Consider the following 25,883-nt stretch of genomic DNA (forward strand, 5'->3'; position numbering starts at 1 on the left):
AATTTTGATTATCATTTCCAGATTTACTTCACTGTCTGAGGTCCTAACCCAACTTAAAGAGAACATTATTATGACAAGATCACAACCATCATTTTTGTTGTTACACTATGTGATCAAAAGTATCCAGACACCCCCCAAAAACAGATGTTTTTCATCTTAGGTGCATTGTGCTGCCACCTACTGGCAGGTACTCCATATCGGTGACCTCAGTAGTCATTAGACATCGTGAGAGAGCAGAATGGGGTGCTCCGTGGAACTCACAGACTTCGAACGTGGTCAGGTGATTGGGTGTCACTTGTGTCAGAACTCTGTACGTAAGATTTCCACACTCCTAAACATCCCTAGGTCCACTATTTCTGATGTGATAGTGAAGTGGAAACACGAAGGGACACGTACAGCACGAAAGCGTACAGGCCGACCTCGCCTGTTGACTGACAGAGACCGCCGACAATTGAAGAGGGTCGTCAAGTGTAATAGGCACGCATCTATCCAGACCATCACACAGGAATTCCAAACTGCATCAGGATCCACTCCAAGTACTATGACAGTTCGGCGGGAGGTGAGAAAACTTGGATTTCATGGTCGAGCGGCTGCCCATAAGCCACACATCACGTAGGTCAATGCCAAACGACGCCTTGCTTGGTGTATGGAGCGTAAACATTGGACGATTGAACAGTAGAAAAACGTTGTGTGGAGTGACGAATCACAGTACACAATGTGGCAATCCGATGGCAGGGTGTGGGTATGGCGAATGCCCGGTGAACGTCATCTGCCAGCGTGTGTAGTGCCAACAGTAAAATTCTGAGGCGGTGGTTTTATGGTGTGGTTGTGCTTTTCATGGAGGGGGCTTGCACCCCTTGTTGTTTTGCATGACACTATCACAGCACAGGCCTACATTGATGTTTTAAGCACCTTCTTGCTTCCCACTGTTGAAGAGCACTTCGGGGATGGCGACTGCATCTTTCTACATGATTGAGCGAGCACCTGTTCATAATGCACGGCCTGTGGCGGAGTGGTTACACGACAATAACATCCCTGTAATGGACTGGCCTGAACAGAGTCCCGACCTGAATCCTATAGAACACCTTTGGGATATTTTGGAACGCCGACTTGGTGCCAGGCCTCACCGACCGACATAGCTACCTCTCCTCAGTGCAGCACTCCGTGAAGAATGGGCTGCCATTCCCCAAGCAACCTTCCAGCACCTGATTGAATGTATGCCTGCGAGAGTAGAAACTGTCATCAAGGCTAAGGGTTGGCCAACACCATACTGAATTCCAGCATTAGCGATGGAGGGCGCCACACACTTGTACATCATATTCAGCCAGGTGTCCAGATACTTTTGATCACATAGTTTATATGTATTTTAATGTTACAATTCCTGCAACATTGTCCTTATCTTACATATACATGTTTTAGTTATCACATGATTTGTTTAACTTTTATTTTGGCTGAAGATGGCCACTAAGTGGCTGAAACTAGTCCCTAGACTTATGTAATATTATTTACTTGCTATCTTGTATTGAACAATGCCAATTTATTCCTTACAGGTGAAAATATGGTGCTCAAATCACTAGGTCACAGAAAACAGACAGGGAAGATCAAACACATGATAATGGTAGGTCTGGGACGTTTATTAGGGTTTATGTTTACAAACACTGTTTGATATGGCCTCCCAACTCAACAACATGCTGCATCTGTAACACAACATAGTCGACAGTTGCCAGCGGCATATCGGGTGAAATCAGAGTGAGATGTCGTCGTATGCTAGCCTTTAGATCAGACAGAGACCAGATTATGTTCCTGATATACACGATATTTCAAGTACCCCTACAGAAGTCACATGGATTTAGGTGTGTGGGGGGGATCTTGAAGGCCATGCATCTGGAAAATGCCTAGAGATGATGCGGTCATTAGTGAAGATTTCTCATAACAAATCTTTCACTTGGTGAGTGACATGCGGTGTTGCCCCATCTTACATGACAATAACAGTGTGGTCACTATTTACAAAGCTGGAATCACATGTTGAACAAGGAGGTCCCTGTAACGTGCAGATGTCACCATACACCTAATGGGCCCACAAGGTGTTATCTCCTCAAAGAAAAACAGACCAAGAATCAAGGAGCTTGTAAAACCACACCAAACAATCATGTAAGGTGATTGCAATGGTTGTTCCTGCACAACATGTGGAGGAGTCGAGCCCCATATGTGACAGTTCTGTACATTCACAGCACCCTCCAGAATAAAATGCGCCCTGTCAGTCCACAGAATACTCCCTGGCCACATGTTATCCACTTCCATGTGTGCCAAACACCGATGGGCAAAGTCACGGTATTGTGGAAGATCTTGGTGATTCAATTTATGTTCTGTCGATGATATTCCTATGATGCAGCAACTTCACTAGCAGTGCACGGTCTCCATTTTTAATAGCCATTATATTTCACACTTAAAAGTTCAACTTTCTTAAGTTTCAATGAACATTCGCTTCTCAAAAGGAATCAACATGCATTACCAAGCAACAACTAAGGATATGACACAATGCAGCTCTACCAGAAGAACATTCTGATGTCAGAGTTATGGAATATTTCGCGTTCTGACTGCATAGCGCTATTCTTTGCCTGGTGGCAAGTCTTGAAAATGATATCTTTTTTTGCTACGGGCTGTACGTCGCACTGACACAGATAGGTCTTATGGCGACGATGGGATGGGAAAGGCCTAGGAGTTGGAAGGAAGCGGCCGATAGTGGGATTCGAACCTACTATCTCCCGGATGCAAGCTCACAGCCGCGCGCCTCGACGTGCACGGCCAACTCGCCCGGTAAAAAATTATATCTTTTGAGCCATAATTCATGGACGCATTGCTTAGTTAGCATATCAACAAAATTTCAGACTCGTACAATCATTATGGCCAGTGCTGTGCAACGATGAACACCATCAGTTTAAAGGCCACCACCCACAGAAACCTAAGCCACACTATGCTACGCTAAGCAATGCCAAGCTGTGGTGTGCTATGACACGAATAAAAAAAAGGTAAGCTAAACTATGCTAGGCAGCACTTTTATTGTCTCGCTGTTGTAAATAATCAATTGCTCTCTCTGCACTACTGCTCGGTGGCATGATGTTTTGTTTTTTTCGAAGGGGTTCGACTGGCTGAGATTGTGTAGGTGTGGGGACGGACGGAACAGATAATGAATCAGATATATGTGATAGGGAGTGTAGGTCATCACATTCGGGACTCTCACAGCCATCTGGATGGCTACTTCAGTTATCTCTTGACGTCGATATGTTTCCTTCCTGTCAATGTTTGAATGTGTGCTGTAAGGAAAATTAAGCTATTAATACACATCCAAACGTATATTAAGAAATGACGCAAGGAGATCTGATTATGGAGAATGAGCATATTGAACTGTCCTAGTCCTTGTGCTTCACACGCAATTATTCATGTTGTTCATTTTATTAGTGAAATGTTTATAATATCTTAGCTGCAAAACATAACAAATCGAGACGTTCTTATTTTCTTATAACCTCGAATGATTACATGTGTTTTAAATTATAATATACTAGTACTCATCATATAAATTCACTTATAATTTCATCAATTTTTAATGTTTAAAAATATTTTAAATATTAGTCATACTGCGTGTGTTAAAATGACAGCTCACCTTCTTGTAGAAATATAAGGCAGAAGGAATTCCATTTGTTTGTGGAATCTCCACGCCTTCATTTTTTCTCTTCCTATCCACTTTTACTCTCTTTTTGTCTCATCAGTGCCTCCCTAAAACAGTCTCTCAGTCTTTTTCATAAGTTTTTAAGTTTCTTACCTAAAACAATATATGCTATTATTTTACCTTTCACATTCGTAGTAGCTGCTGATATAGTTAAGAATATGGCATACAGTTGCAGAACAAGCGCTTCAACTGTATCTGCTAAATTGTAAATAATGTGCGTAAAGCCATAAGGAAAAAGTATTCTTCTCAAACAATTAGAATTGTCAAAATTGTGATTATATAGCTAATTTATAAATGGTAGCCTGCTTACAATCAATTTGAAGTACTGAATTTATTTCTTGCCAACAGTTTTCCTTTCTTATCAAGTCTCTGTAGTAATTTGATGACGTATCATAAAGGCAGGGATATATTTTCAGCTCCTCAATGAATTGTTGTTCTTTTGGCCCGTTATCCATTGTATTAAAATATCGAAGTACTACCAGAAGAGACTGACACAACTAAACACACACGACAGCCCGCCAGACCAACTGCTCAGAAATGAAAAGGGCATGCGCCAGGCCAGCTACAGCCAAGAAAATCGCCTGCCTAGCGATCTGTCTAGCTTAGCTTAGCATAGCGGTCTGTGTGTGTCATCATACTTAAATACATTGGGAGCGATATTTTTCACAACACCGCGTACCTTAGCTTAGCCTAGCTTTCTGTGTGTGGTGGCCTTAATTGTGGACACCTGGTAGCTATGATATTAGTCCTATCGCAAAGTACTACAAAAGTGAAGTTATAGAGAATACAATTTCCCACCATGTATGTCTTATACAATTTTACCATACTGGCTACGATAACAGAATTCATGAATTTAAACTTTTGTTGCTTAGTCCGTATCAACGCTGGGCATTGCTAACACGGAACTATTGTTCAATCATGTTAACTGGCGATGGTTTTCGTCATGATTGTCTTAAGTGTAAAATTGCGTGGTTATAGGTCCATACGACAAGGAAAATTGTGCAGATGATTATCAAAATGAGAAAAAGAAGTCGTAAATGAATGAGCGCTTGAACAATAACACAAGAGGGAGTCATCAAAGAAAAGGACTCCCTTTACATTAGATGTCTTAAAATCACAAAGTCAGAAGAAAACCGAATGTGAAGGCCTACAAAACTGATCAACAATAACATTACATTGACCATTATTTGTTGTGATGTGCTTCGTCTCGTCTGCTGCCACTCATCTCCAATAGATGGGATTACCGTTGTGTCCTGAGTTAAACAACCAACATGAATATTGGTGAGGAGTGGGGTAACTTTCTTTTTCGGTATGCCATTCCTAGGGTTCATAAATTTTCTGATAACTACTGGTACATGACACACTAGTTCATCATAGTATTCCATCTACTTGATCCCTATTCTGAGGCACTGATTGAAATGAGCAGTGTGCACACTTAACAGAATATGGCAGAGGAGTGTTCACAGCCGTGTGTAGCCTAGTCATCCCAGCTCTGGAAATTAGCACTCTTAGAATGGCAGCGTAGTACTGTTCGCTCAACATCAAAAGATGTGCCCTGTTTCATTTGATTGAGCATTTCATATGACAGCATTGCTTTTAACCGCAACATTTCAGTAGGTTAATATCGTATTCTGACACGAATACTGATATCATTGCATTGGCCTATGTCGAGTTCAGTTTAATATTTGTCTGTATTTATATAGCATCAGAGGAAAATGGATTGGTGGATTTTAATGAAACTTGGTATTACAGGTGAAGTAGGATCTTAGCTAAAAGTTACCCACAAATTTCACAAGGAGCAGGTGCTTGAGAAGGGGCCTAAAGAATAAAACTCGAGTATCTCTCTTACAGTTGCTTTAACATGAAAATAGCTCATGGCAAATTTCTGTTCTAGAGCCTATACCTCTTTCCGATACAGTAATTTTGTCCGTCTGTCTGTGTCCGTTACAGCATCGGGAAAAAACAGGACGGGTGGATTGTAATGAAACTTGGTATTACAGTTTCATTAAAGGTCAAGTAAGGTCTTGGCTACAAGCTGTCCAAACATTTTACCATTAAAGGGTGCATCACAAGGGGCCTAATGAATGAAACACGAAAACAGCTCATCGCAAATTTTTATTCTCAACCTCTTTCCTAATAGAGTGGCAGTCCTGTAAAAGTCCAAGAACCGGTAACTAATGTTATAGAGTTGCTATGGGGATCATTTGGGAAATTTTTAAAGGCTTTGTACACCTGTAAGTATTTTTTTAATACTAACATGATACTTAGCTTTCTTAAAATACTGCAAGGAAGAAATCAAATCAAGATCAGCAATAATGAAAACATTATGAAGCTGCATAGAGCTCCAGAGAGCAAGGAAGCAAGTTCGTCATGACTAGTGTGAGGAATTTGTCATAAATGCCTATTTTAAACCTCAACCTAGAATTGTATGCTTGAAAATGAAAACCTACAACCTGTTTTCCAGTCATTGACTGGGTCAGGAATGGAATGGAATGAAACAGATATAGGCTGTTAGTACGATGGGGTCGCCACTCCCAAAGTGAATCGTATGCTTATAAGTCTAAAATCTGTTTTAGTCGATTTTCAAAGGAAATACATGGGTATTATAGTGCCAATAAATGCCTATTTCATGTATTAGTGCCTATTTTGAAGATATTTGCATGTTAAGTGCTTAAAACGACAAATATTAAGTTTTTAAGTCGTATTTTTCCACCCATCTCTTAGTTTTATTGACCAGATAGCCGCTGAAAGCAGGTATTGTTTGCAGGTAGCTACCAAAGACAGGCACTTAAATGGTATTAGAGAGTACAACAGCGTTCTCTCCATCTTCTGATTCTGCTTGGAGCGAGGTGGCCTTGAATCTGCACCCTGCTGTGGGGGAGGTAGGGGGGGAGAGAGAGAGAGAGAGAATGCGCACGGTGGGAAGAGACATCAGTTTACTCGTTTTGTGCTAAGCTGCAAGTAATTTTGGAATTCCTGGACTCGTAAAAATATTTCTCGAAGCCAGATTGTTAGTGGACCACGTACATTGGTGTTAATATAGTTGAAGGTGTCAGGGAGGAAATAGCGGGTGGTGCTTTCCATTCTCTAAACGAAGTGCAATAATTTCTCAAGTAAATGCCGAAGGACAAATCATGCAGATCTATTCTGTATTGGCAGTGGATCAATGGTGACTCAAATTTCACTACCGATGGGTAAGTGATATTTTGCCAAGCCTGTTCAAAAGAAGTAAGTACAGTGTTTATTAAATGCTTAATACTTTTATTTCCTATATGGCAGGCCTACTAATGTGTCGTGTACCGACCTCCCACGGACTCGAACCAGCGGACTGCCAGGTGGAAGGCAGCCGGGATTTGCAGCCGAGTCTAGAGCTCAAGGTGTCAGAGGAGATTAATTAGTGTTAGAATAATGATAGTCATCGACATGAGACACCTTGTAGTACTTGAGTAACTGTATAATAAGTATAATAATTATAGTTAGATTTAATAATTGGAAAGCAGAAGGAAGCCTTCAGCTAAGTATTGGAGAGCAGTTTGCGAAACGCGCTCGCTTACAAAAGTTGTTGACTAAGAGCGGAGACTTGTTGATCACAACAAGGTATTTACTGTGTATCGACAAACAGAGCTAGTATGGCAGCGGGCCGCCGAAACCAACAAAGAAACAAAGCCCAGTGCAAGGCCATTCAGGGTCAGTACAGATGCACTAGGGAAACAAGGAAAGATGAGGACAAAGTAAGACAGAAGACAGTAGTGCCTAGGTAGCAGCACTTACTGTGACAACTATTGAGAATAGCCACTTGAGGGCGCTAGTGACTGGATGATCAGTTTAGCAATGCCCGTAAGACCCAAGGAGGTAGGGATAGAACTTTGAGTTCAGGAGCGGAGATATAACCCCTGGCCAAGATGGCGCGGGGCCTTCTTCCAGCTAGTAGTTCGTACTTGTCAGGACGAGATTCTGTTCGGGCATAGCCCAAGTGCCGTAGGGCAAGATTAAGATAGACGCGTAGTAGAACAGTAGGCGCGTGGAACAAGCTCGCTCTCTCTATAGATCATTACATTCAGACTTGTAAATATACTGTACATAGTAGTTTTAGTTGTCCTCAGTAATAAAGGACAGAGAAATAATTTCATCTTTTATTTCGGGAGTTGCGGGACGAGTCATACCTACAATTACCTCCCTATATTCCGCTCGGCAGGACAGGTAATACTTCAACATCCAACGGCCTGGTGACCAACCTACGAGATCGTCTCACAGGACAGGTAGGTCACGACAAATGTTTTTCACATGATTTCTCAAAGTTGATTTTCTGTTGTTTTTTTCTGTCCCTTCAAATAAAATGTGTAATGAAATACTGTCGGAACCAGCACAAGAACACTGCTACACATATGTTGAAGACAAGAAAACAAGCAACAGGCCTGCAGCCATTTCTCCACCAAATGGAGGACAATTCTCAGAAAACCTTCAATACAGAGCTCTGCCATGCACTGGCCGCAGCGAATATTCCATGGAGGAAGCTGGACAACCAGGAGTTCAGGGGTTTCTTGGAAAAACGTACAAAGAGAATTATTCCCGATCATCGACTCTCAGAAAAAAACTATCTGGAGCCATCTTATCAATCTGTAAGTTTAACTATTATTTTAACTCTGGGTGTTCAGTACTGGTTTCCAACCCCCCCCCCCAGCAGTAAAATATGACAACTAACCTTAATAAATACTGGGTTTTAGGTGCTACAAAGCATAAGGGATGACGTTGGTGACTCCCCCTTTTGGCTCTCGGTAGACGAAACAAAGACAGCTTCCTTGCAAAGGAAATTGAGGTCACTAATCATGCCATGATAGAGACGCTTCGTGTAAGTAATTCTTTCACACCCAAATCATTTCAATAAAAAATATAATACAGTTCTAATTTTAAAATGCGTAAAATATATAAACTGTTATGTATGTTTTATTCAATTTCTCTATTTACTCTTTCAGGAGTTTTGTGGCTAGGAAAGGATAATGAAGAGAAGCTCTTAATTCTCCTCGCTGACGGTGCTTCATATATGCTGAAAGCCAGAAAGGCATTACAAGTGTTTTTTCCGAAGAGATGCATGTTACATGCCTGGCTCATGCACTTCATAGACTTGCCGAGGAAGTGAGAGCCATGTTCCCAGAGGTAAATGCAGTTATCTCGAATGTGAAGAAAGTGTTCCTGAAGGCTCCTTCCCGGATATCAGCCTTTAAGAATGCACTCCCTGACATCCCCCTTCCACCTCAGCCTGTTCTGACCCGTTAGGGCACGTGGTTGTATGCTGCCCTATACTATGCCGAGAATGTCAAGATATGAGAGGTATGTAGCATTAACGGTCTTAAAATTACTTTTATGCTTCCGGTTATCAAACTATTTTTCAGCAGTTTTCCTAGGAATATTCTTCTTCTTTTATATTTAATGGTTAATCCTAGGTGTATTAATGCAGTTATTTTAGGAAGTGTAACACATACAACACTGTATAAATTAGGTAAGTGAAATTTTATTAAATTCTGCAGGTAGTGGACAGTTTTGATGAAGATGGAGTAAGCATTATAGAAGCTAAGGCTGCACTGGCCAACCCAAAGATTTTCATTGGTCTCATATACATTTTTTCAAATTTGGAACAGCTAACTTCCAAAATAAAGCAGCTGGAAGACAGAGAAATTCCTCTTGTGAAGGCAGTAGGGATTGTTTGTGAGGTGGAGGCAACAATGGTTAACCTTAACGGACCAATAGGAGCTAAGATCAGTGTCAAATTTCATAGAATAATGTAGAGGAATCCCAGCTGGAAGGATGCTTTGGACACTGCTGCTGTTCTCGCAGGGAACGACGCAGCACCACTACTACCAGGTTTCACCCCAGCAGAGCTAGCTGCTTTTACATACTGTCCCCTGACCTCATGTGAAGTGGAAAGGTCATTTTCACAATTTAAAAATATATTAACTGACAACAGGCAAAGATTTAATGTGCAAAGTTTGGAACAGTATCTGGTTGTCCACTGTAACATGGGTAAGATTCATTTGAAGAGTCCTGTTCACATAATTATTGTCTGTAAGAGATAAGTGTCCTCAATTGTAATAATTATAATAAATAATAATAATTACTTTTACCTTTTCATTATTTTGGTGGTCACTTGTTCCTTGGCGTAAACCCTTTAGCTGAGAACAAAGTGGCATGATTCACATATACTGAGTAATTTTAAATGATAAGCAGATGGTATATTCGGGTTGGTTTTTAGTGCCTATTTTTGCCATTTTAGTGCATATACTGCGATTTTTAAGTGCATATTTGCCTGCCTATTTTGAGTATTTTTAGTGCCTATAAATCCTCACCTTAGTCATGACGAGCCGCTGACAGGGAGAGGCATGCCCACTTATGAGCCTCAGAATCTGGGGAACAGCATGAGGAGTGAATAAGAATGTAATCGTGCTCATGCTATACGATTGTCCCAACAAACAACGGCACTACAGCTAGTAAGAAGATAAAGGAAAAGTAAAAAATTAACTAGATGGGTGAAGCTTGAGTATATGAACCAACTTTGACAATGGGGCTATGAAAAGGTGAACAGAGAAGGTTACCTAAGAGAATAATGGACCAGGCCATGAAGGGAAGGAAAAAATGTATGTACACATCATAGTAAGGTAATTGTAACTAGTCCTATGACTGCAGAAAATAATGGGGCTAATCACAAAAACCCTGAAATCAACTTTTGATTAAGCACAGAATCAAGAGACATAGATGGAAATTAAGTCCATAAGTTTCTACAGAAAACTTCAACTACCTATTCCCCACCCACTCTTGAATTACTTTTCAATCCAAGAATGTCTTCACCCTTTGGTAGACACTAGTGGGGTGCTTAGACAACCTCGTAATTTCCTACACACTGAACTACCATTGCCATGATGATTCGTATGGGTGGTGTGTTCTAATGCCCAGGAACTTCGATTAAAGTCCATTAGCAATGAAGATGGGCAGTTTGCAATCTTAGTTTATTTGTGTGCACCATCTTTGGTCAAGAAGTTAATGTCAATGTTACAGTCAATGTGCATGTATGTTTGTATCCAGTGTGACGACTGTATGTTAGGTGTTATATATTGCATGACGGTAACATCTGTGGTAAAATCTCACATGCAATGGCCCAAACTTTAAAAAACAAAATTAAAAAGCAGTCTGGAGTTAACACAACAGTTAAATTCATGATTGTAAGGCATGGGTTCTAGATTTCTATATAGTTTCCAAACCACAGAGAGAAGATTTTCCATTCTGAAAACCATACATGCATTGACCAGCATTCGAACTGTACCATCGTTCTCAGATATAAGGGATGATTTTGTTGAACGACCACATCCCTTGTGCACAATACAACCCCCCATCCACATAGTTAGAAAAATAAGAGACAGACCAGTATCTTCACAACAATGTTATACAAACACTGCTCACCACTGATAACTACTTCAAGTAATAAATGCACATTACCTTAATCTCAGTCTCTTTTCTCGAATGTAATCTTCAAAGCAGTACATTTGGTTAAAGTAGTCCATGTTGAGGATACTGTAAGGAAAGAACAGATCACTACGTCAAATTATATTCACATAACTGAACTTAATTCACTCAAACTTTCAAGATTTATGCACATCATTAACAAAAACAGTAAATGATTACAACAGAGTCCAACTTCTGCTAATGCTTTAAATCAAAAACTCACTAGAAATTCAAATTATAATATTTGCATAATTAAACTCAATTCTTTCAAAATCTCAAACATACTTTACTCTGAATAGAGGAACAAGAACACCATCTTGATAAACACATTAACAGACATGCCAACTTTCAAAAGTGAAAAATCAGGAGAAATTTTGCAGCGAATTGCAACGTATTACGATACATCTCCGATGGCAGAACATGTACAAATTCCTTATAATTCATTAACAATTCTATTTGCCCATATATATATTATTCATCATTTACATGTGAATAATAAATACTGGACATACCTGAACTGTAGGAACCTGTGACTTCTCATCCTTCAACATGGTGATCACATTACGACTAACTGTTGTTCAACACACCAGTAGCTGACTTAGCCCTCTTCAGAAACTCGGAACTAAATTTTTGCTCAAAGCACTTGCCTTAATGAACTGATTTCAAGGTTAAAAGTTTCTCCAAAGTTTGTTCAGACAGCAAGGATCTGAACTGTGTTTTTGTCTTTCTGACTCTGCTAAAAATCCTTTCACATTCTGCATTGCTATGTGGAATTGATAAAATAGCAAGCAAGAATCACCTTAGAGAGTCTGTCATATTTAAGTACACCATCAGGTGATTTCATCTGACCTACCAATGCCCACTGAACATCAATTCCCTCCTTTTGCCAGGTCTGTTTCTTTGACCTGAAAGTTACAGAACTGGGAGTGCAGAATATCAGTTTCTTTATCCAAATATTCCGTTTCACTAGTCAAAATGTTCGGACACTTGTTAATGAAAAATCTAAGGCTAGAAAATGATGCCTTACTTATAGCAGAAATATTTGCAAATTCTGCATTAATTAAAACTTCATCTTTGAATGGAAATTTGTGTACCATGTAGTCACACGATGAAGAGAAACACTTTCTAACAGACTTAAAGAATATGCAATTTTCCTCAGACTTTAAGGTGTTCACTAAAACAAATGCAGAGTTCCCTATCATCAGATCACAATCATCCTTTTGATTTGCTGGAGTAGGATAATCTACATCAAGGAAAGAGGAGGATCTTTTAATAACGTCTGGTTTCACAAATCTTGCCATCACATTCTTCAATAGTTCCTCCAAAACTGACCTCAGTAAGTGGATGTGCGGCATACTTGACTGAAGAGCTACGTTTGGATTCTCCAAGATATTCATAAAACTTGAGAGAAAAACGCAAAAAGATTTATGTAAATTTGATTAAAGGAACATGAAAAATCGTTCTTCACATGACAATGCATGGCTCTTAGTGTCATAAGTAGTTTCATTTTTTTTTTTTAGTGAAACTGATGACTGGGTTTTCCTTTTTTTCTAAGGAGCGAGGTGAAATGTTATGACTAGAGCCCGGAAGTTAGGCAAAATGCCTTTTTTATCTGACTGGATATATTGAAGAATCAGATAGATATAAATATGTTTTCGTACATTTAGGAAGTGTAGAGACAATTTTTATTTTGCCTTTTTTGCCTATTTTAAGATTTAGAGCCTTTTTTGATCGTTATGCAATTTTTTCCTGCAAATTACACATTTTAAAAAGCACATAATGAATTTCCGTATATTGAAGTCAAAAAAAGTTGCAGAAATTAAATTACATATTGCCGTCGCCAATATCTATTTAGAATATTGTTCCCTGTAAATCGTTTATTTGTTTTCAAGCATTCGAAAGCTTTTCTCAACCCATTCATTTAACCTCTGTAAATAGCAGAACCTTCATTGGAGAAAGGAATGCACAAGCATAATGAATACCAGGAAAGAGAGAGGATGAGGGAAGTACATTTCTTCTCCTTCCTCACACCCCTTTTGCTGTGACAATGTGTAATTACCAGGTATTCCCGAATTCAAAATGATAAGATAATGCAGAGGAAGGGAGGAAATCACTTCTGTCTAAGAGATCAAACATAAAAGACTGTTGAACTTGTTAAAGGCAACTCGGGTGTTTGCGCTGACTTATTTATCATACCGAAATTTTCATCGTTGCGTGGTAAAGTACATAGCTATGATCGCGAATTTGGTTCGGATACACATTTTACTGATGGAGCTACAGTCTTTTGCAAAATCTGTGAACTATTAATCACGAAAAAAAGTAATTTATAACTCAACATTTCGCAACAACGAAACATAAGTCTAGGTTAAATATTGTTGCCCCTAAGATCAATTTAATATCAACAGCAGTTACAACATCCAGCAGGCAATCTCAGTTTTCCCTGGATCTATGTAAAGCTTTCTTGGACTCCGGAATTCCGTTCTGGAAACTGGAAAATCAATCCCTCAGGATGTTTCTGCAGAAGTACACTAAAGAAGAAGTTCAGTCAGAATCCACATTGAGAAAAACGTATTTGAATATCTCCTTGAAGAGGCCTTGCAGAGGATTCGAAGCAGAGTTGCGGAAAAGAAGATGTGGATCTCCATTGATGAAACTACGGATGCAATGGTACGTTACATGGCCAACGTCATCATTGGAACTATGGAAGCAAAGCAAACTGATTTATCATCAGTATTTCTTTTGACAACTGAGGAGATGGAGAGAGCAAATGGTTCCACAGTGGCACAGTTGTTCAGAAATTAATTAATGTTACTCTGGCCGGATGGAATACGGCATGAAGATGTCCTGCATTTTGTCACAGATGCGGCACCTTACATGAAAAAAGCAGCTACAGCCTTGAAAGTTCTCTTTCCTAAAATGCTCCACCTCACATGTCTAGCCCATGGACTGCACAGAATTGCTGAAGAGATAAGAAGTTTGTATCCTCACGTGGATAAGTTAGTTTCGAATACCAAGAAAATCTTCCTAAAATCACCCTCCCGAATCCGGGTTTTCAAGGACGTGGCACCAGAGCTCCCTTTACCTCCACAGCCAGTTCTCACCAGATGGGGAACCTGGATCTCAGCAGTCATATATTACAGCAACAATTTGGACAAGATATGTGAGGTACTTCATGCCGTATCAGTAGACGAAGTTGCTTCAGTTCGAGGGGTAAAAAATTGTTGGACCATGAAGAGCTCAGCAATAATCTGGCATTTATAACAGCACATTATAGTGTGATACTGGAAGCAATCTTGAAGTTGGAGAAAAGAGATGATTCGCTGGTATCATCCATGGCGATCTTCAAAGATGCAGTAAATCTGCTGCAAGCACCAGGAGAAAAAGGAGGCAGTGTTAGTGAAAAGTGTAAATGTTTTCTGAGTGCTAATGTGGACATTGAAAAAATTAATAACATTCGTGATGTTCTGAAAGGTGAAAATTCTGTTTTAACCCGTATGTGTCCTTCCAAAATAGCTTGTTTCAAATTTGCGCCAATCACTTCGGTGGAAGTAGAACGTTCCTTTTCCATGATGAATAACATTCTTTCTGACAAGCGTCTATGACAGTTGATACTTTGAAAAAGCACCTTGTTGTTGATTGTAACCAAGGAAAGCAAGAGTAAGTACGCTAATTATGTGATACATTGACAATAAAGAAATGAATGAGTATTTAAAATACATATTTTCATTAATAATGAGTGAGATTCCTCTTTGCTTTCACTCCTAATAAATGCCTATTTTAATTACAGTAGTGCCTATTTTCAGTATTTCAAGTGCCTTTTTGCCTGCCTATTTTAACCAAAAATAAATGCCTAACTTCCAGGCTCTAGTTATGACAATCCTTAACGTTTTCAGACAAACAAGACACATCTGCACTTAAACTGTGCTTTGGAATTTTGTTAAGTCTTCAAAGTTCCCATCTGAGAATCCTTACTCACAATTTCGCTCCTGAATAATGTAACCAAAGGGTCCCACTGAAGCAAAATCCCATCTAAACACATTCTTAGTGATAACCATCGAGTAGGCACATGCTTCAGAATTTTGCTGAACTCTGTGTTGTGTAAAGTCTGAAATTCTCTGAACTTTTCTTTCCTCTTTGAACTTCTTTCCAGATAATAAAATATATCAATTATACCATCATCTACATTTACAGGCAAGCACACCGCACCCTTCTCGGCAGCAAGAATAATTAGGTGACAAGAGCAGCCAACGATGATTATGTTACTATTTTCCCGCTTCAAACATCCTGCCACACCATTACTGGAGCATTATCAGCACCAAGAGCTAGGCAGTTTTTTAATAGAATGCAGAATTCCCGAAAAAGTTGAGAGCAAAAGATTGGCAATGTTAGCTCCAGTAGCATCCCCTTCGAAATTAGGCACAGAGAGTAGACAACTCTGAATTTCATGGAGTTCAGGCCTAAAAAATGTTACAACAATCGGATATATCTTCAAGTCACTTTTATTGCTACTATCAGTAGCAACAGAAAATGCATTCACCTGCAAATGTGATACAATTTTCGCCCTTTCTTCCATGCACATTTCTGTAATGATAGCCACTGTTTTCGTTCTAGCACACCCATATAGTTTAGCGATTTCCGAATCAGGAAACATTTTGCGAAACAAAGGTCCCACGTGATCAGCACAACTTACAGGCAGGTTATGTTCTACTATAAATGACGTAAATAACGCCTCGGCATTCGTCACAGGATTTACATCTTGGTTTTTACATGAAAAGTTCAGTTTCTGGTTTCTTTCTACACACTGGACACTCTCCTTATGTTTTTTCGTTTGCATATGCTTGAGTATATCGCATTTCCTGCCATGTGCAACTGAAAAATCACACCTACATATAGTACAGAATGTGAAGGTTGGTCCCTTTCTGGATTCACTCAAACACGGAAACTCTTCCCTATAAGAACTTTTAAACACTGCATCATATATCTTTTTTTTTTGACATTTTGGCCAAAACAAATATTAAGGCACAACACGAGCACTTCTGCAATTCTTGCCCCAGGTAGAACGAATATGGTGTGCTACTTCTGAGGTTAGGTTACTCCAAAGAGAATGTTACTCAGTTGACTCGCTTGCAAAGAGAATTACTGTATTATATAGACCAAGGAGCAGCACATGACTGGCCACCGTGCCCCGTACTGCCATCTGGTATCATTATTAGAACTACTATCGACCAGCCATACTCAGCCATATATCGATAGAACGAGGAAATCCGCGGGAGTTTAAAATAATACGAAAATTACGGATATTGCTCTGAAAATCGGGAGATCGGACCTGGTGATCGGGAGATCAGGAGGAACGATAAAAAATCGGGAGACTTGGCACATCTGCATTAACTAATGCCTGTTGCACATGGTAAAATTTTTGGTCAAATTTACTGATCAACTCGTTTTATAAAACTGTCTGCCTATTGCTCACGGTCAAATTTGATAAAACTTCCAGTTTTATAAAATGTTTTATCAAATAGGACAAGTCCAATTTCCGTTAAATAATTTTACGCAAGAACCAATCAGAAAAGCCGTTAATGCTTTCTGCCATCTAGTGCACAATCCATGAAGCACAATGTAAACATAAAAAATGGCTGCTTCTATGTGGTCGGAAGAAGCTGTGTGTCCTTACAGATGAATAAAAGAAGCATCCATGCTTGTACGTGGTGAAATCACCACTTTATCATAATAAGGAATGTCAGAAGGGGTGTTGAGAATAAAATTTCAGATGTTGTTAGCGAGATACGGCGGATCACTAATTCCAATGAAGTGAAGGCTAAAATCAATGGACTTCGAACACAATTCACGAATGAGATGTTAGTATATTAATACATACACCTACTGCTGTTCTTTCTCTATAGTTGTATTATTAAATAGGCCATGTTTATTATTATTATTTTTATTACTATACGTCAATTGTGTATATGAACTGCGAAGCTATTATATTTATTAATACGTATGGCCTACTTCACAGATTAATTACTTGATACTGTACTAAACTATAAACTTATTACTAAATATGTTTCTCTGACAAAATATCTATATTATTTGCAGGAACAAATATATGAAATCCCGCTACAGCGAAATGGGGCTTGATGACACCTACAAACCCGTCATTTACCTGGTGTCAGAGGATGCTATTTCTTGTAGATCATGTTTCTGCAAAAAATAGCAAATCTAATCTTGACTCCAGTCTAAATGAAGACATGCACAGCGATCATTATATTACTGAGGTGAGTGAGTTGACATTTCTGCCATCAAGCTTTGTCCCATAGTTTATTATATTATTACTACTCTTTTAGAACACAGTATGACAGTGGTTAAACAGATTAATACTTTATCCAGCATAATAATTACAGGTAGATTTAAAATGGCCGGCGCCGTGGTGTAGGGGTAGCATGCCTGCCTCTTACCCGGAGGCCCCGGGTTCGATTCCCGGCCAGGTCAGGGATTTTTACCTGGACCTGAGGGTTGGTTTGAGCTCCACTCAGCCTCCGTGATTATAAGTGAGGAGCTATCTGACGGTGAGATAGCGGCCCCGGTCTAGAAAGCCAAGAATAACGGCCGAAAGGATTCGTCGTGCTGACCACACGACACCTTGTAATCTGCAGGCCTTCGGGCTGAGCAGCGGTCGCTTGGTAGTCCAAGGCCCTTCAAGGGCTGTAGTGCCATGGGGTTTGGGTTTGGTTGTAGATTTAAAATGATACAATTTGGTATTCGATAGGGTTTCGAGCAGGCTACATAGGCCATAAATTTGCTATCATATAGGGTTTTCAGCAGGCTACATAGGCCTTAAAGAACCTACATGCATACGCACTCAGACACGCATACTTGTAAGCGCACATGACCTATTTATTTTGTACTGTGATTAATATCTAAATTTACCCACACACCGATCTTGCCAGGGAACCGTTCTTACACCACTGAAATAATCCTTGAAATAGTTTCTAATGTTTATAGGTGTTTGTACAACTCTATTTCCACCTTGTCTGTCAATTCTTCCTAGGGACTGGTCCCTTCTCCATATTCCACAATTCATAGCCCCTCGTCTGTGTTTTCCTCATCTGAACTATGAGGTGGTAAATATATCCCTCTGTTTTCTTCAATTAAAAAGTTGTGTAATGCACAAGTTGCCTGCACAAGTCCACTACTATTCAATCATTGCGACAGCAGACATAGTAGATTTGGTAAACCAGGAAAGCGTCAAACTATTAATGTACGCTGATGATATGGTCTTAACATCAACATCAGAGAAGGAACCCCAGGAATCATTCAACTAAATAGTAAGTTGGATAAATAAAAATGAGCTCAAACTGAATGTAGAAAAAAGTGTCCGTAATGTTTAGAAGAGGGGAGCCTCATTGAATCTTCTTTTATGGAGACCAAGAACTTAAGTCCGTAAAGCATTTTTTAAATACTTGGGTGTAATTTTTCAAACCCAAGGTAATGTTTTTACCCTCCATCTCATGGACCGTCTAAATGCATCTATGAAAGCAATATCTGACATTAAGCATCTGAGAAACCTGTCTTTAGAAACGGACATAAAACTCTTTCATCTAAAAATCAGCCCTATAGCAACATACGGCTTGGAAAACATTTGGGAACATTTGGGTATGAAACAGATAAAATTGAGAAGTTGAAGGCAATCTACTTGAAACGGGCTCTGTGCCTCTCCAAATATTCTCCTTCCCGGCTCGTGTATGAGCTATCCAGAGAGGGATTTTATGTGGAAGAGCTAAGGTTACAGTTGTTACTTCCAGCAACAACACCCTATGTACATCTGCTTCGAGACCTACGATCGAAGAAGGCTGACATCTGGGAAGATTTCTACTTTACCGATGCCATACTAAATTGCAAGTGGGTTCAAGGTGGATACGAACTGCGACACTTGCTGATAAGGTTCTCCGTTCATGGGTTCCATTATAAACTATGTAACATAAAGCATTATCATGAGCCAGGTTTGAACTGTGTATGTTCAAGATGTGGTGCACACTGTACTAGGTACCATGTTTTAAGTTGTAAACAGTGATCAAAATCACTGGTGAAATTTTGTAACGAAGATTAATGTTTTGTATATTAATTCTTTGCACATTGTGCGCGTTAAATAAATTATCAAGTTGCCTGGGTAATTCAAATTTGTCCACTGATAATACTATTTTAGTTAAAAGTACCCTGAAAACATTTGTCATTATTTCAAATGCATTTTCAACTACACATCTTACCTGGCTTAAACTGTAATTGAAACCTTCTGCTCCCTAGTCAGTCCTCTGTATTCAAAAGGCTTCATTATATTACAGGACAGTGGGAAAGCATCATCAGCCACCATAACATAAGGCACTTCATTTTCTGTGTGAGGTAAACTGCTTGGATGAGGAACCTTCAGTGCAGTATTCCGCATTGCAGCACACGAGATGGATTGGAATAAAACTTTACAACTACTACAAACCAAACATGAAATTTTAAAAGTTAAAATGAAAGCTGAGATAAAAGATAACTGTGAATTGAATGTAAATAATGTACAGTAAAAAGTGAACTTTATCTGCATATAATCCTTCATGAGTGCATTGTATATTTCCCTACATGTTTCAGGAATTATACGTGAGAGTGTTCCAAATGGTATTCTTATGACATACATCAGGTTTGTGTAAGATTCCCCAGTAGCAAGAAACCTGAGTGTCATTTGTAGCCTTGTTCTAGGAGATATAGCTTGTCTCGTGTTTGTGTCCAGTTTTCTGATGTTCAGTCCAACAGCTGCAGGACCTTTTCAAACATTTCTTCATTCATATGAAGAACATTTTTATAACATTCCAGAACATCAAATCTCAATTCATTTTGGAGTAATGACAACAATCCTCTCCCATCATTTCTCCTTTGAATTCAAGGTCGAACCTAATACTTTCTAGCAGTTCCTCCTTTTCTATTTTTACGGCTGTACATGCTATAATGGACACTAATGCTGCAGCAATTTCTTCATTAGATGACATTTTATAAAGTACTTTTCACAAAACACAGGGGGCAGGTTAAAAACAAAATTCCTCCTACAGATGGGAGCACAAGCAGTTTTAAGAAAGATTTCACCAAAAGTTTTATCGTGTGCAACATAACGTTTGTGTGAAGTGTTTTATAGAATGTTTTATACAAAAGTTTTGTCAAACATTTTACAGAAAATTTTACTGTGAGCAACAGGCATTACCTTTTGCTTACAACATCAGAGCTTAGAAACTGTGAATCCATGAGATGGTGTGAATTACCTCACAAAGGGAAAAGTGTGCCCCATTCGAACAGTATAAACCAGCAAATAACTGGGTTCTAAAACATGCTGGATTATCAGTCAGCAAAAAGTGTGGGGTAAAGAAAATGACTAGTAAGCACTGTTCAATCGATTTCCAACAGGTCCTAAAATCGAAACCACTGTCGGCACTGCCGGAAAGAGGAGAGAGAAACCCAAGATCTTGCCCTCATAGAACCCCAGGCATGCCAAGATTCGATCTTTAACCCATGAGAGGTAGCAAACGGAGTTTTCGTCCGGGCTCTAAATGATTACGAATGTGTAATGTCATAGGATTGTGCTTATGAGCTGTCCCTTTCAATACTTTTCCTCAAACTATCAGCTAGTGGCGGGGGAAGTTTTAGCCCAGCAACAATCTCGCTGTCGGTGTGAGCACGCTTTGCGTGAATTCCTGGAGCATTCCTCTGTGTTTGACCCGGTGCGTTTCTCAGTGAGGCAGAGTTTTTATCCGTGTGCGGATGTTAAAGAAACTATGCAAACATTTATGCTCAATGTGTAAATATTTCAGTAGTATAGTGCTTTTGGACATTCTGCGTTGACATGGAAGAACACAAAATAATTCAGAGACCGTCGGACACTGAAGAACATGCGGAGCTGCAAGAACGTCCACTCCGAAGACAGTTCTTTACTAAAGAGGCAGAAGAGAGGCCAATTGATGATGATGCCGAAGTGTTGGAAGACTGCTACTATTCTGAAATTTATGTTCCTGAATTATAGGAACTAGGTAAACTAGATGAAGTAATACAATAAACCAACCTGTGTGGTACTGAAAGAAGTGGGACAACACACTGGAATGTTCACAGACCGCCTACAAATGGTAAGACTTTTGCTCGCAATAAAATACGAATCCATTTACCTCAAGTCTGGAGACAAGTCGTTGAAGCATGCTCTCAACTAGATGTGTGGAAACTTCCTCACTGACGATATCATGAGTGACAAAACCACATTTACAAACATATGGATGGAGAAAAAATGAAAGTAATTACTCGTGGGAAAGAGACACTGTGAACAAAACGACTGTAGAAATTCAAGCCGTCTTTGTTATGTTGTATATATCAGGAATTCTGAAAGCTTCCCTCCTGAATTTGGAAGATCTTTGGACATCAGTGGGCACTCGTGGAAATCTTTTGAAATTGTATGGCTCTCAAGCATTTCATGTTCTTACTACGAGCTCTTAGATTTGAGGATATAAGTAGCAGAGTGGAATGAAAATCTCTTGATAAACTTGAGCCAATCCGAGAAATGATCAAGAAATTAGTAGAAAACTGCCATTGAAATTATGTAGTTACATCACGCATTGTTTAAGTAGGCAATAATTGTGGGTTTCTTTTTGTGTTTTAATTACGTCTTACTATTTCTGTAAAATATAACACAGCTTCATAAAAATTCTGTTACCGTTAGAGTAAATTATAACAATTTATTCTAGATTTAATATTTTTTACAAAAGGCACAAAATAATTAGTTTAATGCAGACATGACACCTATGAGTATTTATGTTACTGTGATACTCCACTTATAAAGGAATATCAATGGCTTGGCAGACTGATATGTAATAGCAACTTCTGGCTCGGTGAGGAAAGAAACGGGAAACTACCTCACTCCTCATTTCCCTATTATGCCTCTTCAGTGATGCCTAGGCCATCTATGACAGCTGATGGCAGAGCTGTTGAGGATCCAACCAGCCTTAGGGCTAAGGACTGAACATACAATTGTGACAAAAAAATATAAGTGAAACTCTGTTTGTCATCATGATCACGGAGGAAAACTCCATGAGCGACCTCTGACGATCGAACATTCTACATGACATCTCACGGATTAAGAGCAAATTCCCTCAGAAAAACCTTATGAAGTTGCCGAAAAAGAATTCGTAACTGATGTCATAGCCTACAAGGAATCAGACAGTGTAACATTCTTAGATTCCACGATTTGTTTTGAAAGGTCGACCAAATTAGCCAGATGTTGATAAAGAAAAAAAACTTACATATGAACTAACTATACCTTACTAAAAAGATCACCGGACGAGTTGGCCGTGCGGTTAGAGTCGCGCAGCTGTGAGCTTGCATCCGGGAGATCGTGGGTTTGAATCCTACTGTCGGCAGCCCCGAAGATGGTTTTCCGTGGTTTCCCATTTTCACACCAGGCAAATGCTAGGGCTGCACCTTAATTAAGGCCAAGGCTGCTTCCTTCCCACTCCTAGGCCTTTCCTATCCCATCGTCGCCGTAAGACCTACCAGTATCAGTGCGACGTAAAGCAAATAGCAAAAAAAAAACCTATAAAGATCCCTGCACAGTAAAGGAGTAGACGTACAGCCAGCAACACAGCACCACGTGCCAGGTGGAAGTAAATAACTAGGCTCCTTAAAGGAGCCACCAGCTTTGGACGTATGAACTCCTTCAGATGGAGAGGTGATACTTCGATGGAGCAAATGCCAATGGAATTCATTCCTGATAGCAGGCAACAGTATGTATCACAACCAGGATGAGGCATACAGATTGACTTTGAACCAACTCATCACTGGATTATTGTGGGCATTGCTGCATCAGCCTGAACAATCACAATACTGTGGTGTGGGAAAAAAAATGGGGATACTACCCCACTGCCTTCCCAAGAGAATCTGTAAACTGATTTCTCTCGCAATCCTACCGACATCCGGAGCAATTTTAGGTACATGCTGAATGGTGTGAAATAGGCGACTGGATATACAAAGGCAGATCGCAGGCCTTGTGGGAAATACATGAACAGGATACGTAACATCAATAGAAAACTCTCTAAAATGCCAGAGAAAAATTGGAACACAGTTTGTAAGAGGGCTTTGCATCCTGGGAACTTGTTGAGACTGAAATGGAAAACCACAATTTAAGACTTACTAGGATTGTCAAAACCACACTGGCAAGGCAATGGCTTCTTCAGCACAGTAAAGGGAATTTTTTTTTTACCAGATAATGAAAGCGCAAATTGTGTTCCAGTTATTGTCCCTCAACATTTCGCCAATCTAGTGAATGGCTCCTTGTGCATTAACGACAGGATTATTCACATAACACTGTAGACAGCACCATGTAAGCTTCATGTCATTCAAATGCATGCAAAAATATCTGCTGCCAGCGAAGATGATATGGAGAAATGTTATGGATAATAAGACTACGCTATGAAAAACATTCAACTATGGTTCTTGGAGATTTCAATGCTAAGGTTGGAGAAACATCTAATGATGAGTTTAGACATGTTGAACCTTATAGCACTGTGCATATTCGAGAGGCATGTAAATAGTCTCTTAAGGACAAGTTCATGCGAAGTGGTCATACCGCCATCTTGACCCACGACGACTTGACTATGAACATGGACATTCTCATGGTTTTCGATTTGGACAGTTGTTATTAGCAGGTTGTGTACATGATCCTGTTATCTTTTGTTATGTTTGTTATATTTTATCATCATTTCCTCAGAGTAGCTATATATTGTGCTTTGCAAATGAATGAATAAATAAATAAATAAATAAATAAATAAATAATACAAAAAATCATTGAGAGGCTGCTACAATTCTTCACTGAGCATGAATTATGCATAGTCAACATGTTACTTCACCATCATATCTACCAACTGTATATTATCCGCACACTTTATCTTGGTGCATTTACACCCTAGTGCTGAATCGATCGGCCTCGGCGATCTTCGAGATTCATACTGGCAACCTTTGAAACACAAACTGTGAATCGCTTAAGCATCGTTGTGCAACATCTGGCGTACACTTTACGTACTAGTACTGTTGTTGTTTACACAACAAAGCCAAAGTATAGAATTCATGCTAGGAACAAGATTCGCATCGAGAAATGTTTTATAATGTTATATAATGTGTATGTGATATAGTTGTTGACTTAAGATGATAACGGTTTAGAAATTTCACATCGATCGATCATATTCTTGATTCAATTCAGATTTCATTTACATTCAGTTGGCAGCACCAGGCAGCACTATCGATACCGGGACAGCTCCCTCCTTACTCCTCACCCCCGTACACAAATGCACCAAGATAAAGTGTGCGGATAATACATGGTGTTACCCTGATGGTCTCTACAACAATCACATTCATTTTATTCTAGCTAGGAAACAATGGAAATGTTCTGTTATTAATGCCAAAACTTATCCTGGTGCAGACTGTGGAACAGACCACCAACTATTGTTCATGGACCAAAATTCAGAAATATATGCTGTGTTGCTTGTAAAGAGGAAGAAATTTAGTGGTGGTGACGGTGATTGTTGTTTAAAGGGGCCTAACATCTAAGTTATCACCTCCAGATGGTATGAGATGAAATTAGAGACTAAAGTTTATCCACTGACTAGGATTAAAATGATAATGAATTTAAAATAATCAGTGGACCTAATTTGCAATGTCTTTCTTGTATAAAATGGTTATACAAAATTAAAATGAAATAATAAAATTACATACAAAGGGCACTGGGAAAGTTTTGCAATAGGAAAAAACGGTTGACTGCACACTCCTGTTATGGTGAGGGATGAAAAGAGGCGTGAAAGCCGGTCTAGAAGACAGCAAGGTGCAATCTTCACACCAGTTGTAACCAAGCAGTGGGATTGAAAGCTAGTTAAGATAAAGGTGAATCACAAAGTTTACACAAGGAGTAACTTAATTTTAATACCACCTATTCAATACAATTTATTCCACTACTGTGTGGTCAAATACACATAGAAATTACCAGAATTTTAAAGGTACATATTTCGTCCAGTTTTTATTGTGCATCATTAACCTTGTTCAAACTTAAAACACACACTAGTCTGAGGAATCTTAACAAATTACATAAAACGTGTTGATGAACAATTAATGGTATTGATACTGTGGTTGCATAATAATTACAGCACAAAAAATATTGAATAAAATAAGTACACATACTAAAATCACTGTGAAAAATTAAAACGTTCGTCTCAAAGTAATTGTGTCACATTGTATTTTTAAAATAATCCATGTCTGACACTGAAATGGATCTTTTTGATAAAAAAGCTTGAACAATATATATCACGCCTGGGCATCAGATTATCAAAACCAAGGCTCCTCAGGATAAGAATAGCACAATTAAAAGATACAGTATTTGATGAAGTTGAAGTCTAATATTTAAAATTAGGATGAAAATACGTAATCAAATTGGAGGCGGTATAGATTAAGACATCTTGGAATGTTGGATAAAAATCGTAGTATGCTGAGAAGCGCTAGTAAACATAGAAGAATTTGTCGAAAATGCTGTTAAAATTATTCAATAAAAGAGGGTAGGTTTAAATGACAATTTCGTGTAACCAGAAAATGCCTCATGTAGACATGGATATCCGTA

The 25,883-nt window shown here is 39.1% G+C and overlaps 1 protein-coding gene across 1 annotated transcript in view; it reads right to left on the minus strand.

The window, feature by feature from the left end:
- LOC136875964 (uncharacterized) overlaps positions 1-25,883 on the minus strand; it is a 672,636-nt gene that overhangs the window by 641,093 nt on the left and 5,660 nt on the right. Inside the window, exon 2 of the mRNA XM_068228419.1 lies at positions 11,213-11,287. Within this exon, the coding sequence (XP_068084520.1) occupies positions 11,213-11,277 (65 nt within the window). The 5' untranslated portion in view covers positions 11,278-11,287. The remainder of the gene's footprint in view (positions 1-11,212; positions 11,288-25,883) is intronic.

The sequence above is a fragment of the Anabrus simplex genome, chromosome 6 (genome assembly GCF_040414725.1).
Source record: "Anabrus simplex isolate iqAnaSimp1 chromosome 6, ASM4041472v1, whole genome shotgun sequence".
In the NCBI taxonomy this organism is placed as follows: Eukaryota; Metazoa; Arthropoda; class Insecta; order Orthoptera; family Tettigoniidae; genus Anabrus; species Anabrus simplex.